This window comes from Podarcis cretensis (assembly GCF_951804945.1).
Source record: "Podarcis cretensis genome assembly, chromosome: 2".
In the NCBI taxonomy this organism is placed as follows: Eukaryota; Metazoa; Chordata; class Lepidosauria; order Squamata; family Lacertidae; genus Podarcis; species Podarcis cretensis.
This window is the reverse complement of record NC_137171.1, coordinates 69,926,424-69,939,573: the sequence shown is the minus strand read 5'-3', so window position 1 is coordinate 69,939,573 and position 13,150 is coordinate 69,926,424. Positions and strand designations below refer to the sequence as shown.

General features: G+C 49.1%; 1 protein-coding gene across 1 annotated transcript; it reads right to left on the bottom strand.

The window, feature by feature from the left end:
• Window positions 1-1,151: 1,151 nt before the first annotated feature.
• DOK3 (docking protein 3) lies at window positions 1,152-13,020 on the bottom strand. The gene is made up of 5 exons (XM_079964268.1): window positions 12,586-13,020; window positions 8,537-8,827; window positions 7,243-7,336; window positions 4,373-4,545; window positions 1,152-2,290 (listed from the first exon to the last, which is right to left on the bottom strand). Exons 1-5 carry the CDS (start codon window positions 12,640-12,642, stop codon window positions 1,469-1,471), a joined length of 1,437 nt encoding a protein of 478 aa, XP_079820394.1. The 5' UTR covers window positions 12,643-13,020; the 3' UTR covers window positions 1,152-1,468.
• Window positions 13,021-13,150: the final 130 nt, after the last annotated feature.

Below are 13,150 nucleotides of genomic sequence, written 5' to 3'. Positions count from 1 at the left end.
TCCCACTACTGTGGCTGGCACCCAAGGAATGTCCCCCACATAACACAGACAGCAAAACCTCTTGGTACTCTTAAGTACTGCCGAATTCATACTCCGGGCAACTTAATGCCCAGAAACACCAGAGAAATAAATGAAGAAGAGATTAGAAGGAAAAGGGAGGTTGGAATCTAGAGGTCTGTTGAGGGTCACCCCAATATTCCAACTCAGGAATTTACTCTTTACAATAGGAAATGGCCACTCCAAGACATAATTTAAAAGAAAACTCTCCTCACAATAGCACACGTTCCATTCACAACTGACTGGTCAGCAGAACATGAAAGCCATGCAGGGTCCACCTTTGTCTCCATGGGGCTGACATGGAGCAAGCTGGAGCTCAGTTACATGCAAAGGGCATATTGCCCTCTAGTGCAAGAATAGAGCAATTACTTGAAGCTCATCATACTATAGCATGCAAAAAAAAAAAAAAGGTGAAAAGAGGAACCTATGGCCTTTGATATGTTGTTGGACTACAACAACTTGTCATTGGCTATGCTTGGTGGGACTGATGGAGTCCAAGAGGGCTAAAGATTCCCCATCACTTCAATAAAAGGATGGTGCTAGGATACTAAATGGATAAGAACAGAGGAAGGTGCCTTAGGTCAGGCCATGGGCTATCTAGGGAGTCTGATACCATACCCTCCAACGCGTCATGACGAAAATCTAGGACACCATCCTCTGGGGCTGCACTACTGCATGAGTCATGTGACTCGTGCAAGATCACGGCCCCAAAAAAGCACTTTTTTCAGGGTGAGATTGTGACGCCCAAAATGGCTGCCATGCTCCTAGGTGGTGGGATGTCCCTGTTTTTTCAGGACAGTTGAGGGCTATGTGATACTGTGCTGACTGGCATGGGTTCTCCAAGATGTCACATGGATGCTTTTCCCAGCCCTGCATCCAGAGATCCCAGGGATTTAGCACTTGCCAAGCAAGAATGCCCTTCACCACCGAGTGAGGCTGGCCCTCATAACATCAACAAGTTCCCAGGGGGTTTCCATGAGAAGATCCCTCCATGGGAAGTGCAGCAGTGACAGGTGGTCTCAAAAGCAAAAGAGCAAAGAGACAAAGAGCCAAGCAGAATCCGCATCAACAGAGGGACTTGATAACCCAAGAAACGTTGTTTTATTTATTTATTGAGACACAAAGGAAAAAAGAAAACCCAAAATGTACACCTCACCCACCTGGTCCCTCAGATCCCCTTGTTCCCAAGCTAGACATGCTTCACCTGAGGAACCAAGGCTGACACAATGGAGCTGAGGGCATCTAACCAGCCTTGCCTCCACCGTGTCACTATCTAACGATTTGAGAAGCTGCGTCTTGAGGTCACATAGATCCCGCCTGCCAACGTCTTGATAAGGAGGAGGCAGAGGAGGAATAGGAGATTAAATTGGCAGAAGGGGCTCCCCAAACCCCAGGCAGCTGGAGGGATCCATCATGCTTTGTCCACTGAGCCTGTGTTCTTGCCGGCTGCTTTGCTGGCTCCTCCTTCCCGGCTCAACATAGTGACCAGCTTGTGCTTGAAGGCCCCAGCCCCTCTGGCCTTAGCCCTGGCCCGGCCCTCACCTCCGCTTTCGGGCCCCTGGCAATCCAGCAAGGGAGGAGGGCACTGGCTGTCTGGGGCAGGGTCAGCCCCCACAGCGCTGGGATTGAAGCCAGGGTTACTGTTGGAGCGCCTTGCCACTACGGGGCTGTTGTCGTAGATCGGCGACCCCCCGTTGCTGCCGCTGCCCTCAGGGGAGTCTCTGTAGCCGAGGCTCAGAGGCTCGGCGCAGAGGGCCTGCTGCTCCAGACTGCGCAGATTCTCATAGAGGTGGTCCGAGCCCTGCTCTCTGCCCGCTTTGGGTTCTGCCTCTGCCTTGCCCAAGGGCTGGAACGGGAGAGGGAAGCTCTTGCCAATGGAAGCGTAGATGATGGGTGAGTCGGAAGCCTTGAACTCTGGGGAAATGGAGCGGCTGCCGCCAGGAGGCGCTGCCGAGTACCCCATGTCCACACTTCCCTTTGGCGTTCTTTCGTACAGCGGCTGCACTCCCTCCGGGCTCTCCGGGCTGGTGGGCCAGGACCAGCCCCCTGCTTTCTGCACACAGTCCTGGGCTGGGGAGATGCTGGCTTTCTTGTCTCTCTCCAGAAGAGTGGCTTTCTGGCGGTCTATGGAGGCCGAGACAGCTCGGCAGATCTCCGCAGCCCGTACGGTGTTAAAGATAAAGAGGCCCTCTCCGGAGTCACAGCGGCGCCCGGCCTCAAAGGAGAACACCGTCTGGGAAGAGAGTGGGGGAACACAAAGGTGCTTTCTTAAGGTGATTCTCATACTTGGCCATCATTGAGATCTCTGCTCAACTTTCCCCTGCAGCATCTAAGGCAAAGCAAATCAGAGCAGCACCAAACATTTAAAGCACACCCAACAAACATTTAAGGAACTCCAAAGAACCCTGGGAACTGTAGTTCTATGGTGCCCAGCAGCCTCAACAAACTACCGTTTCCCAGGGTTCCTTTTTGGGGAAAGCCATGCGCTTTGAACACACACTGGATGCGCTTTTCATGTATGGTGTGGATCAGCCCGTAGTTGTCTACTGATGCTGAGCCTCATTGGAGACAGATCCAAGAAAAACAGACTAGATAGAAGTTGCTGATTTAAGTCAATGGGACCTTTTAGCCCAGGATTATGATGGGCAGTGGCTCTGCGGCATCTCATCCAGACATTTCCTCTTGCTATGCCACCCAAAATCCTTTTAGCTGGACATGGCAGAGATTTACCCTGGAAGAGGCCTTATATTGGGCCAGACTCAAGGGCAGCCCTCCCATTAGGGCCAAGCAGGGGGGCAGATGCTGGGGGAGGGCAGGCAACACAGGCTGGTCCATTCAGGGCAAAGGGAGCCCTGTCCCACCAAACTCAGCCTGCCCTCAGCCAACCCCAACCTGCCTTCTTTCTTACAACCTGTCACAGGCGGCTCTGCCTGGTCTTTGGCTCTGGTGCCACCTGATGCTGGTCTCTCTGCCTTCCTCCCAACCAGTCGCAAAGGGGCACCATTCACCACTGGGGGCAGGGCAGCAATCCACCATCATTCCTCCAAGTCCCTTAAGCTAGGCTGCCCTGCACTCGACCCCCTCCTGCCTGCCAGGATAGCCTGCTGCCCCCAGGAGTGGTAGAGGGTGCTGTGCCATTGCCAATGCCAAGACTCGGCTGTCAGCCCAGGTAGCTTCTGTGCATGGAATGGAAGGCCGTCATCTCGTCTTTGGCATCCAGTAGCAAAAGGTCCATCTGTTTGGACTATATTTTCTCCATCTAGCCCAGGATTGCCCAGTTTAGCTTGCCACAGCTCTCAGGCAGAGACTCTTCCCCATTGCCTTCTACCTGTTTCTTTTAACTGGAGATGCCAGGGATAGAATCTGGGGCCTTCGGCATGCAAAGGATGTGCAGCATGCTTTCAGCAGCTGATCTATGGTCCCTGCATATGAAATAGCTCTAACTGAGTCTAATCTGGATGGGTTTAAAAAGTCCCAGGAGCAGGCAGCAAACTAAGAAAGTGGGTGGGGCAGCGGGAGGAAATATACCAGCCTCCAGGATTGTCAAATCAGAAGAGTGGATGGACAATTTTTTTACGTGTTCAAGTGAATGGTGAAATAATGGGAGGGTGAGCATTTCAACTCATAGCCCAATGCACCAAGGCAGAAAAGGGTGGGTGTGAATTTACTAAAGATACTACTATTCCCAGAACAGCAGCAACACACTACAAGAAGCATCACCTGAAGTGTGAGGTAGACTTATTTGCTATCCCTGTAAAGGTAAAGGTAAAGGGACCCCTGACCATTAGGTCCAGTTGTGACCGACTCTGGGATTGTGATGCTCATCTCGCTTTATTGGTCGAGAGAGCTGGCGTACAGCTTCCAGGTCATGTGGCCAGCAGGACTAAGCTGCTTCTGGCGAACCAGAGAAGGCACAGAAACACTGTTTACCTTCCCGCCGGAGCGGTACCTATTTATCTACTTGCACTTTGATGTGCTTTCAAACTGCTAGGTTGGCAGGAGCAGGGACCGAGCAACGGGAGCTCACCCCGTCGCGGGGATTTGAACCGCCGAACTTCTGATTGGCAAGTCCTAGGCTCTGTGGTTTAACCCAAAACGCCACCCACGTCCCAGGTTCGCTTATTTTGAAATCATCCTGTGGGCTGAAGGTGTGACCAGGGCCTGCTAACACAGCCCACTGGGAATGACGGTACTCCCTGTCCTCAAGCTGCAGGACAAGACAGGATGTTCCCTGCCTTTGATGCTATTCCTGAGGGTAGTCAGTAGAGGATGGGTGTTTTCTGGGCCACTGGAGGAGGAAACAGACACAACATACCTTTTCCTGTCCAAATCTTCGGAGGAAGGCATAAGGCCAGGTATAGAGGGCTTGCCCGGAGTGCATGTCCTTCAGCACCAGGTGCTCAGGTAGAGTCGTCATCAGGTAGTTCCCTTTCAAGTGACATCTTGCAGATGCCTCTGTCGGGAAAACTGACACGGGGAACTCGCAGGCTGTTGAGAAGGCATTGCAAAAAGTTAACAAATCCCTCAAAAGCCATGCGTGTTCTTAGTTTTAATTCCTCCCAACCCCGCCATGGCTCTGACTACACTCTGCGAGCACACTTTTTTTAAAAAATAAGCAAACAAAAACTTATCAAAACTGCACACCACCAGAGTACATTCATACCTTGGAAGTCGAACCCCCTTGCGAGTCGAACATTTTGGCTCCCGGACGCCGCAAACCCAGAAGTGAGTGTTCAGGTTTGCAAACGTTCTTTGGAACCCAAATGTCTGACGGGTTCCATGGCTTCCGACTGGCTGCAGGAGTTTCCTGCAGCCAATCAGAAGCCATGGCTTCATTACCGAACATTTTGGAAGTTGAATGGACTTCCGGAACAGATTCCGTTCGACTTCCAAGGTACGACTGTAACCAAAACTGCACAAAATTAGTGGAGGTTGCAAAAATAAGATTAAGTAGCTGGGCACATGTGTTAGCTTACTTTGAAAACTGTATTCTGCTCAAGGGGGAGGAGCAAACTGATAGGGGAGGAGCAAGTGGAACTCTGGTGGGAAAGGGATTCAGAAATCTGAAGAGGACCCTATGTTTTTGTTGTGCTTCTATCTAAAGAGCCTGACTCATTTTTTTTTTATGGTTGAAGACATTTTGGGACTGCTTTGCTTCCCCTCCTCCTCCCATGCTATCCTAACTGCCTTGTGGAGTGCACAATGGTTGGAGCAGGTACTTTGTTTCAGAACTGCTCTGTTCCCTTCAGACATATATTCCCCCATCATAATATCCACTGGTGTTTGTGAATTTACATCCTTCCAAAATGAGACTCCTTTTTAGCTTGCCCATCTGCCTCAGTAAATATAGAGTCACTGGGGCACAGAACAGTGTGGGAACAGCTAAGGAGAAACTCCTATCTAATAATAGGAGCACACAAAGCTGTTTGTTTTACGCTTCTTGTCAAGAACACTTTGCCTCTAATTGTCCCTGTTTTAGAGGGTCCTTTGTTTCTAATGCCGATATCATTGAAAGGGACACATGACACTCCATTATTATTATTATTATTATTATTATTATTATTATGGAACACTTCACGAATTTGTGTGTCATCCTTGTGAAGGGCCATGCTAATCTTCTCTGTATCATTCCAATTTTTTAGTATATGTGCTGCCAAAGCGAGCACTGCACATGACACTCTTGAAGAACAGTGGGGTAAAGCTGTCAGCTCAAAAGAGCTGGGTGACTCCAGTTATTAGAGTGTTGAACTTTGGACCCCTGGTTTCAAATCTTTTCAGCTCAGCTATGGATTCACTTTCCGGGTGGGGCTTGGCAGCCATACCTCAGTTGGCAGATTTTTTGGGGGGGGAGGTACCAGTAAAGGGAGGCACGTTATCAATGATTCAGCTCTACAGTGGAGAACCTTCAGCTTGTGGGTCTATTCTACCCCACCAGGCCTGTCCCAACAAGCCCCTCTCATCTCCCGTTCATCTCACGTCATTTCATCATTTTCTGGCTTTTACTATTAGTCAACTTAGCGTGACTACTGGCTCAGTCAGCACATCTATCACGTTCTAAGGATCAGAATCTAATCATTATGTTTTGTAAGTCACTTCGGGGTATATAGAGTTTATTAAATAAAATAGATGAACTGAATAGATTGGTGACAAGCGCTTGAAGAGCAGGCAGAGGGATCTCTTTATCTCCAGTGTTAGTGCTGAACGCCACCGCACTTAGATGAGAGATAAGAGCAAAAGGCAGCGTTTCCACCTGCCGTGCTGGAGGGGGTGGGTGGGAAGAAATGCTGCCTTATACTCTCATTCTCCCATCCTAGCGCTAAGGAGCTAAGGTCAAGATTGAGAGATCCTATCTAAAGAGCAGGCAGGTGGATCTTTCCAGCCACCCTAGTGCTGAGGTAGAGAGCAGTGGCTGGAAAAATGCTGAGTGTGTGCGCACATGTAAACACATGCCTGTGTGCCAGTATGTCTGATGTATGAAAGTGCATGTATATGTGACCACATGCATGCACGTATGTATGCATGTGTGGGTGCTGTTGCCTGTGTGTCAGGTGACAAGGTGGGGGCGGGCAGGGGGAGGTGCTAACAGAGGAATTTTTCTTGTGTTGTTTTGCTCCATCCACTTTTCCCCCCATCCACCATTGGAATACGGCCTCCGGATAGTTGATTAAGTTCAAATCTGGCCTTCAGGCTGAAATAGGTTCCTCGCCTCCAATTTACCTTATCCCATTTTTGCCAGCATGGGGGTTGGCTGTTTGGGTTTTCACAAATGTCCTAGCCTTTCTCAAACTTAGGTTCCCGGATGTTGTTGGACTACAACTCCCATCGCCCCTGACCACTTTTCCTGGTAGCTAGGGATGATGGGAGTTGTAGTCCAACAACATCCAGGAACCCAAGTTTGAGAAAGGCTGTAGGCCAACTTTGAGCAGAGGACTGGGGCCTGTGCAGCAGAGATGGGAAATCTGTGGTCCTCCATGCTGAATGGGGTTGATGGGAGTTGGGAGCAAGAAGAGGGTTGCATGTTCCCCACTGCCACCACCTTATAGCACCTGCAGCTGCACCAAAGCTCCTTACAAGCCTGAATTCCCCAGAAGGCCTCTCCTTCCATCAGCTGCCACTTGGTAGTACAAGAAACTGGTGTTTTGTTCCAGGTCCTTCACCCCCCCACCCTGCCCCTTAGGCACATACTCTCTTGCCAGGATGAGTAGATGGTGTTCTCCTCCATGAGGGGCTGTGGGCTGGGTGTGTTTCCAACTGAGCCGGGCGAGGGGGCAGGCATCCTCTGTGTGCAGCACAGCAAAGGGGAAAGAAGCAAGGAGAGCATTTCTCAGATGAAAACCATCACAGAAACAGAGAAAGGCAGGGTGACTTGTTCCAACATTTGGATTATTCCCTTTGAACCTCAACCTGAACACAAAGACAATTTCAACCACGTGCCCATCAACCCTTGGTCCATTCTTACGGGCCAGAAACATCCCTTTAGCTGTTCCACACCTTACTGTTCTTATGAGCAACTAAAAACATCGATCCTCCCATTCAACTCTAATACTTTCCCTTTTTCTTCTCCTTGTGTCTCACCAAGGATCTGTTTACTTTGCAAAGAGCTTAGTTGCCAGCTCTGCATAAATACTATTTCCCCGTGAGCCATTCTTTTTCTCGCTCAGTCTCAGTTTCACCATTACTAAAGCCCCACCATCATTAACAGAGCACTCTGCCTGCATAAAGAACATCACAAACTTATTATCTTCCTCATCTAACATCCTTGGAAACTAGGCTGCTATTTTCTTCTTTTTAAGTGGCAACAAACAGGAATGACCAAGAATTTATTGAAAACAGAGATTGCGCAAATTATTTGCACATTAAGGCAGCAATTCTGTGTATACCTATGTGGGAGTGAGCCTCACTGAACACTGTATATTCAAGTAAATATAGATAGGAGTGTCCTAGAAGGTTAAATTCTTATGCATTCTTTCTTGAATGTATGCCCCATTAAAATCACCGAGACAATGTTCTGAATAACATGGGTTGAGAATAGGCTGCAATACATCACGTCAAGGGAGATTTCAGACCCAGAGCCCATGCCCAGAATTTCCAGAGCTTCATCCCCATCTACATTCCCAGAATAAACCTAAATATTTTTTTTTTGCAAGAATATATAAACCCTTGTATTCAGAACCTAACCAAAAAAAAGACACAATTAAAAGCACTTATCATTAAAGCAACTGGGCAGGGAACATCGGCCACCATAGCAGTCAAATTTAGGACCTCTTCAGTCAATGGAATGCAGGTCAAAAAGGACTTGGGAGGTCATAAAGTCCAACCCTCGCTGAGGGCCAGAAACTTGCAACTGCAAGCCACCTCTAGAGGAAGCAGCTTGGCTCCCCTCTGAGATTCCACTCATCTGACTTGTGGCCAGGAGGAATCTCCCTGTGGTTCAGCGAGACACAGGGACTTCCCATTGAAGATATGAAGAGGTCAATACCTGAAAAGCCAGCTGGCAGATACATTCGATCCACTCATCTGCTTGATCTGCTGCCAGCAAGCAGTTGCGCTCCATCATGCTCAGGAAGAAGGCTGTGGTGTCCTTGGGAGAGCTGTGCTCGCCTGCCCGCTCCACCGAGACACAGTCTGAGAGGCGGATCACCTTCCGCTCGCCCTTCCTCAGGGTGGCCTTCTCTGCTGCGGCCCCTTCACGCCCTTCGAAGTACTCGAGCCGTGCGATGCCAGAAGGGCTGTCGGCGAAGAGCTGGGCCCACACTTTCCGCCAGACCTTCTGTGAGCAGGGGGCAAGGGGTGACAGCACACAATCAGGGACAGGCACCGGTTAACAACAGTCTGCACTAGGAAATCCACATGAAGAGGAAAAGGCCTCTTTAACAGGCGCGCTACCCAAGCAGAAATGTGATCCTCTCTGGGGATTTATTGCCCTGTAGAGTCCTTGCCAAGAACAGGTGGAAGTACAGTATACGGAATCAGAGGTTACGAAGAATTCTTTGGCGATTACCTCTCTTAGGCAATTGAATGCATAGAGCCACAAATCTGCATGCACTGCAAGAATTAGTGGGACTGCTGTGTAAATACCGTAAGCCCTCAATTTACACAGGGGATTGTGCCGAAAGCCAAAGTTGTGTATAGTCAAAACACATTGGTACAATGGGAGGTGAGACTGCCAAAGTCATTTTTCCCTGGGTGCCCCAACCATTTTTATTTATTTTTGCCAAGTGCGTAAAGCTGAACGCATACAAGTTAAATGTGTGTAGGTTGTGGGCTTACTGTGCAGGAATTTAGCATCTCCTCCTCCTGCAGCCAGGTGGGGGACGCAGGTGGTGCTGTGGGTTAAAGCCTCAGCGCCTAGGACTTGCCGATCGAAAGGTCGGCGGTTCGAATCCCTGCGGCGGGGTGCGCTCCCGCTGCTCGGTCCCAGCGCCTGCCAACCTAGCAGTTCGAAAGCACCTCCGGGTGCAAGTAGATAAATAGGGACCGCTTACCAGCAGGAAGGTAAACGGCGTTTCCGTGTGCGACTCTGGCTCGCCAGAGCAGCGATGTCACGCTGGCCACGTGACCCGGAAGTGTCTCCGGACAGCGCTGGCCCCTGGCCTCTTAAGTGAGATGGGCGCACAACCCCAGAGTCTGTCAAGACTGGCAAGTATGGGCAGGGGTACCTTTACCTTTACCTTTACCTCCTGCAGCCAGCTGCTGAAATCATACTTTTTTTTTTAAGGAAGTTTCTAAACCTCATGGAAATAAAAGAAAGCCTGGAAATGTGTGTGAAGTGTCTGGCGGAAGCCTCAGAAGCCCAAAAGACATGTGTAAAGCTGACAGCCAGTAGTGGTTTCAGGGCTGTGGTCCATAATATTTATTTTTATATTATTTCCTAAAATGTATACACTGCTTTGATTGTAAAAACAACAACACCCTCAACGGAGTTTACAAAAGATAAAAGAGTTAAATCGGGAAAATTCACAATCCTACTTTAAAACATAAAGAAGTGAAAACACTAAAACAAATGATGTCCACTTTCTAAGCATCTGGGCAGGCTTGTCTAATCAATGTTTTTAACAGATACTGAAAAGAGTAGTGAAGGCGGCAGGGCGATCTAAAGTGTAGGTGCTCCCACCTGAAATGATCAAATTCTTACAAATGTGGAACAGGCATTATGTGGCACCTGCAATAGTGCCGATGCTGCCAATTAAAGCGGTCAAGTGGGCACATGTGGGGTAAGGTGATACTGTAGGTAAACAGTAACACTTTGAACCTGGCCCAGCAGCAAATCAGCAACCACAGCAGATCTCTGAGCACAGGTGTTATATGGTGCTGCAGCTTCTGGATCAAACGCGAGGGAAGAACCACATAGAGCACAATCCAGTCTAGAAGTAACTAGTGCATGAACCACTGTGGCAAGGCTTTCCCAGTCCAGGAATAGCTGTAGCTGTCAAATCAGTCACAGTTGGTATAGTGGCCCTTTTCTCTTCCAGTTCACCTAACACCAGGCTCCGCCTTCCCCACCCCCCTTTCTCTTCCTTTTCAAAACAGTCCAATTTCTTTCATGATTGGGACTCCGCAGCAGGACAAGTGGAAGCACCAAATCTTCCCAGTGCACAAATGGCATGCCAGCTTGAGGTCTACCAATGTAGCCACCAAGTTGCTGGTGGAGAACAGATATGTCAACCTGGCTGGCCCATGAGAAAAAAACTCCACTTTGGTCTAACAATAAATAAATAAATAAATCTAAGCAGTGGAGATGTGCCAAAACATCCGATTGGAGGTGTTATTGCAAGCAGCCAAGCATGGGTGCACACATGCACAGCACTCCTCCTCTGTTAAACCCCCTTACTGGGTAGCAGGTACACTTTGTCTCTGTGGAGCAAGTAGTAAGAAAGTCAATCTGGCAGTGGCTAGAAACAATGGTTGGCTTGGCTCCCAAGCTCAGCCAAAGTTTATGTGCCTCTGGTGATGACATTGCAGGGTTTGGATGGTGGTAGGTTGGGCTTGTTTGTTATTTAAAGTGGTTGGTTAGTACAGAGTCTTAATTGCCAGGAGAAGGGAGTTTTCACCCGTACACTAGAATACAAGGCAGGCCTGGTATTATCAGCGGGTGAAGCTCTATCTCCCAATCTAATCTTGTGACAAAGAGGATTAAGAAGGACGTAAGCACCAAATATGGAAGACACCCACAGGGCTGTTTCTCTCTTTCCTCTACCCTAGAGTGTTCATTTTAGACAAGGGGAAGGAGGATACCTTCCCAGTGCCCATGGGGAGTAACTATGGCTACTTCCGTAAAGTCAAGTTTGCTGAGTAATAAGAACAAGATAGCAGGTCAGCAATGCTGCCTGAACCCTTTAGACCTTAGCATATATCAGCTGCAGACATTTTCAGTCTCGCTTTGCTAGTAGCCATTTGTCACAAAGCAATATAGCCACTTTTGCAATACAGGTTTCCTAACAATGTGCGATGGATGTAAAAGTGTGATTAAGAGCATAAGCCGAGAGTCAAAAAGGCCTCATTTCAAACCTTAGCTTGTTGTGTGGCCTCAGGAGTTATTGGGGGGGGGAGAATATTGACCTACTTACAGAGGAAATGTTAAGAAATACTTTTTGAACACCTCCAAGGAATGCAAAAATATCTAATTGTGACTGCCGTTCGGTGTGGGTGGTGTCATTTGCGAGCCCTGGACGTTAAAAAGGCAGGTGACTGAAAATGAGAGAACCACTGAGCCATTTCTTTTCAGCCACCTTGCCATATCCGCTGCACATGGGCAGGCACCAAGGGGGCTCTGGCACCACAGCCAATTCCACCATAGGGGAGCTTGAGGCTTCAGCTGAGTTCACTAACACCTGCAACATGATACTTGATAAGAAAGAAAGAAAGAAAGAAAGAAAGAAAGAAAGAAAGAGAGAGAGAGAGAGAAAGAAATAGATAGATCCAGGTCAATCCCCAACCCCAAGAGATAGGACACAGCAACATGGCTGCCTTGGTCAAGCAAGTCCCTTGACAACAAACTATAAATGGGCCAAAGTACAAATGCGCCCAGTTCTCTAGAAACCTCCTGCAGCAAGAGAAAAACCAGGCACTGGGGGCCCCACTTTTAAAAGGCAGAACCCCATAGGACCACCCCTGCACACTCACGCTCAGTGGCGGTTTCAGGCCAATCCTACTTATTTTATGTGCTCTCTCTGTGTGTCTCTCCCTGCCTCTCTCTCCCACACACCATGCTTCAGGTACACCCCTTATTTCATATAGCATTTTAATTTGTTATTGAGTTTATTTACATTCAGTTTGGCTGTAAATTCACAATACAGTCACATGACAAAGCAGAAGGTGGGAAAGACGCCAAGCAATGACAGCTCCTGCAGGCACGCTCTTGCACTACAGAGGGTGTAATCTCAGGCCCTAAAGAAGGAAAAGCTAGGAAAAATGCTCCCCTGCATTTGACGAGACCCAAAATTCCCACTGAACCTACCCACCCATACAGCAAAGGCTCCCTGGGGCCAGACACCCCACCCACCAAATCAGACACACACACGCATTTACCTTCCCAAATTTGGGGTGCTGGATATATAGGATCCCATCTTTCACGGGACACTCCATGGGGCAGGCTCCGAAGGGGCAGCCCAGTGAGGAGCGAGGCAGTCTGCAGGCTCCACAAGCCGTTGTGGCTGCCACAGGGATGAGTCAGTATGTACGATAGCGCTGGCAACTTCCTCTGCCTGCTAACTTCCTCTTTGGGGCCTACATGCACATAGGGAGCTGAAACAGGCAGAGCCGTCCCAGGAGACACAGGCTCTCCCAGGGGACTTCTGCCTTGATGAGCGTTGGTGGGTTAACAGCTTTCTCTTCCGGCAGCTGCAGGGTAACTGCAGAGTGGGCCAGCCAGAGGCACATGACGGGGCTGGGGACAGACAGGCGGGGTCACACAGAGAAGGCTGAACGTCCCTCTCTGAGAGGGGCCGCAGAATGTTTCAGGAACCACTACCGGAGCTGGGGAATGCAGCAGCACAGGACTTGCCAAGTACAACAGCGCTTGCCCAACACAGCCTAACCGTAGTTACTGACACAGTGGCCTATTGCATCACTGCCCTGCTGCTTTCAAGAAAAA

Bases quoted from the DNA above. Each gene is read 5' to 3' on its own strand.
- DOK3 (XM_079964268.1), bottom strand. From the start codon at position 12,642: ATGGAGTGTCCCGTGAAAGATGGGATCCTATATATCCAGCACCCCAAA. The intron at 8,828-12,585 runs GTAAATGCGTGT...CCCTGCTCACAG, and splicing joins AGCACCCCAAATTTGGGAAG to AAGGTCTGGCGGAAAGTGTG. The intron at 7,337-8,536 runs GTATTGACCTCT...TGCTGCACACAG, and splicing joins TCTGCCAGCTGGCTTTTCAG to AGGATGCCTGCCCCCTCGCC.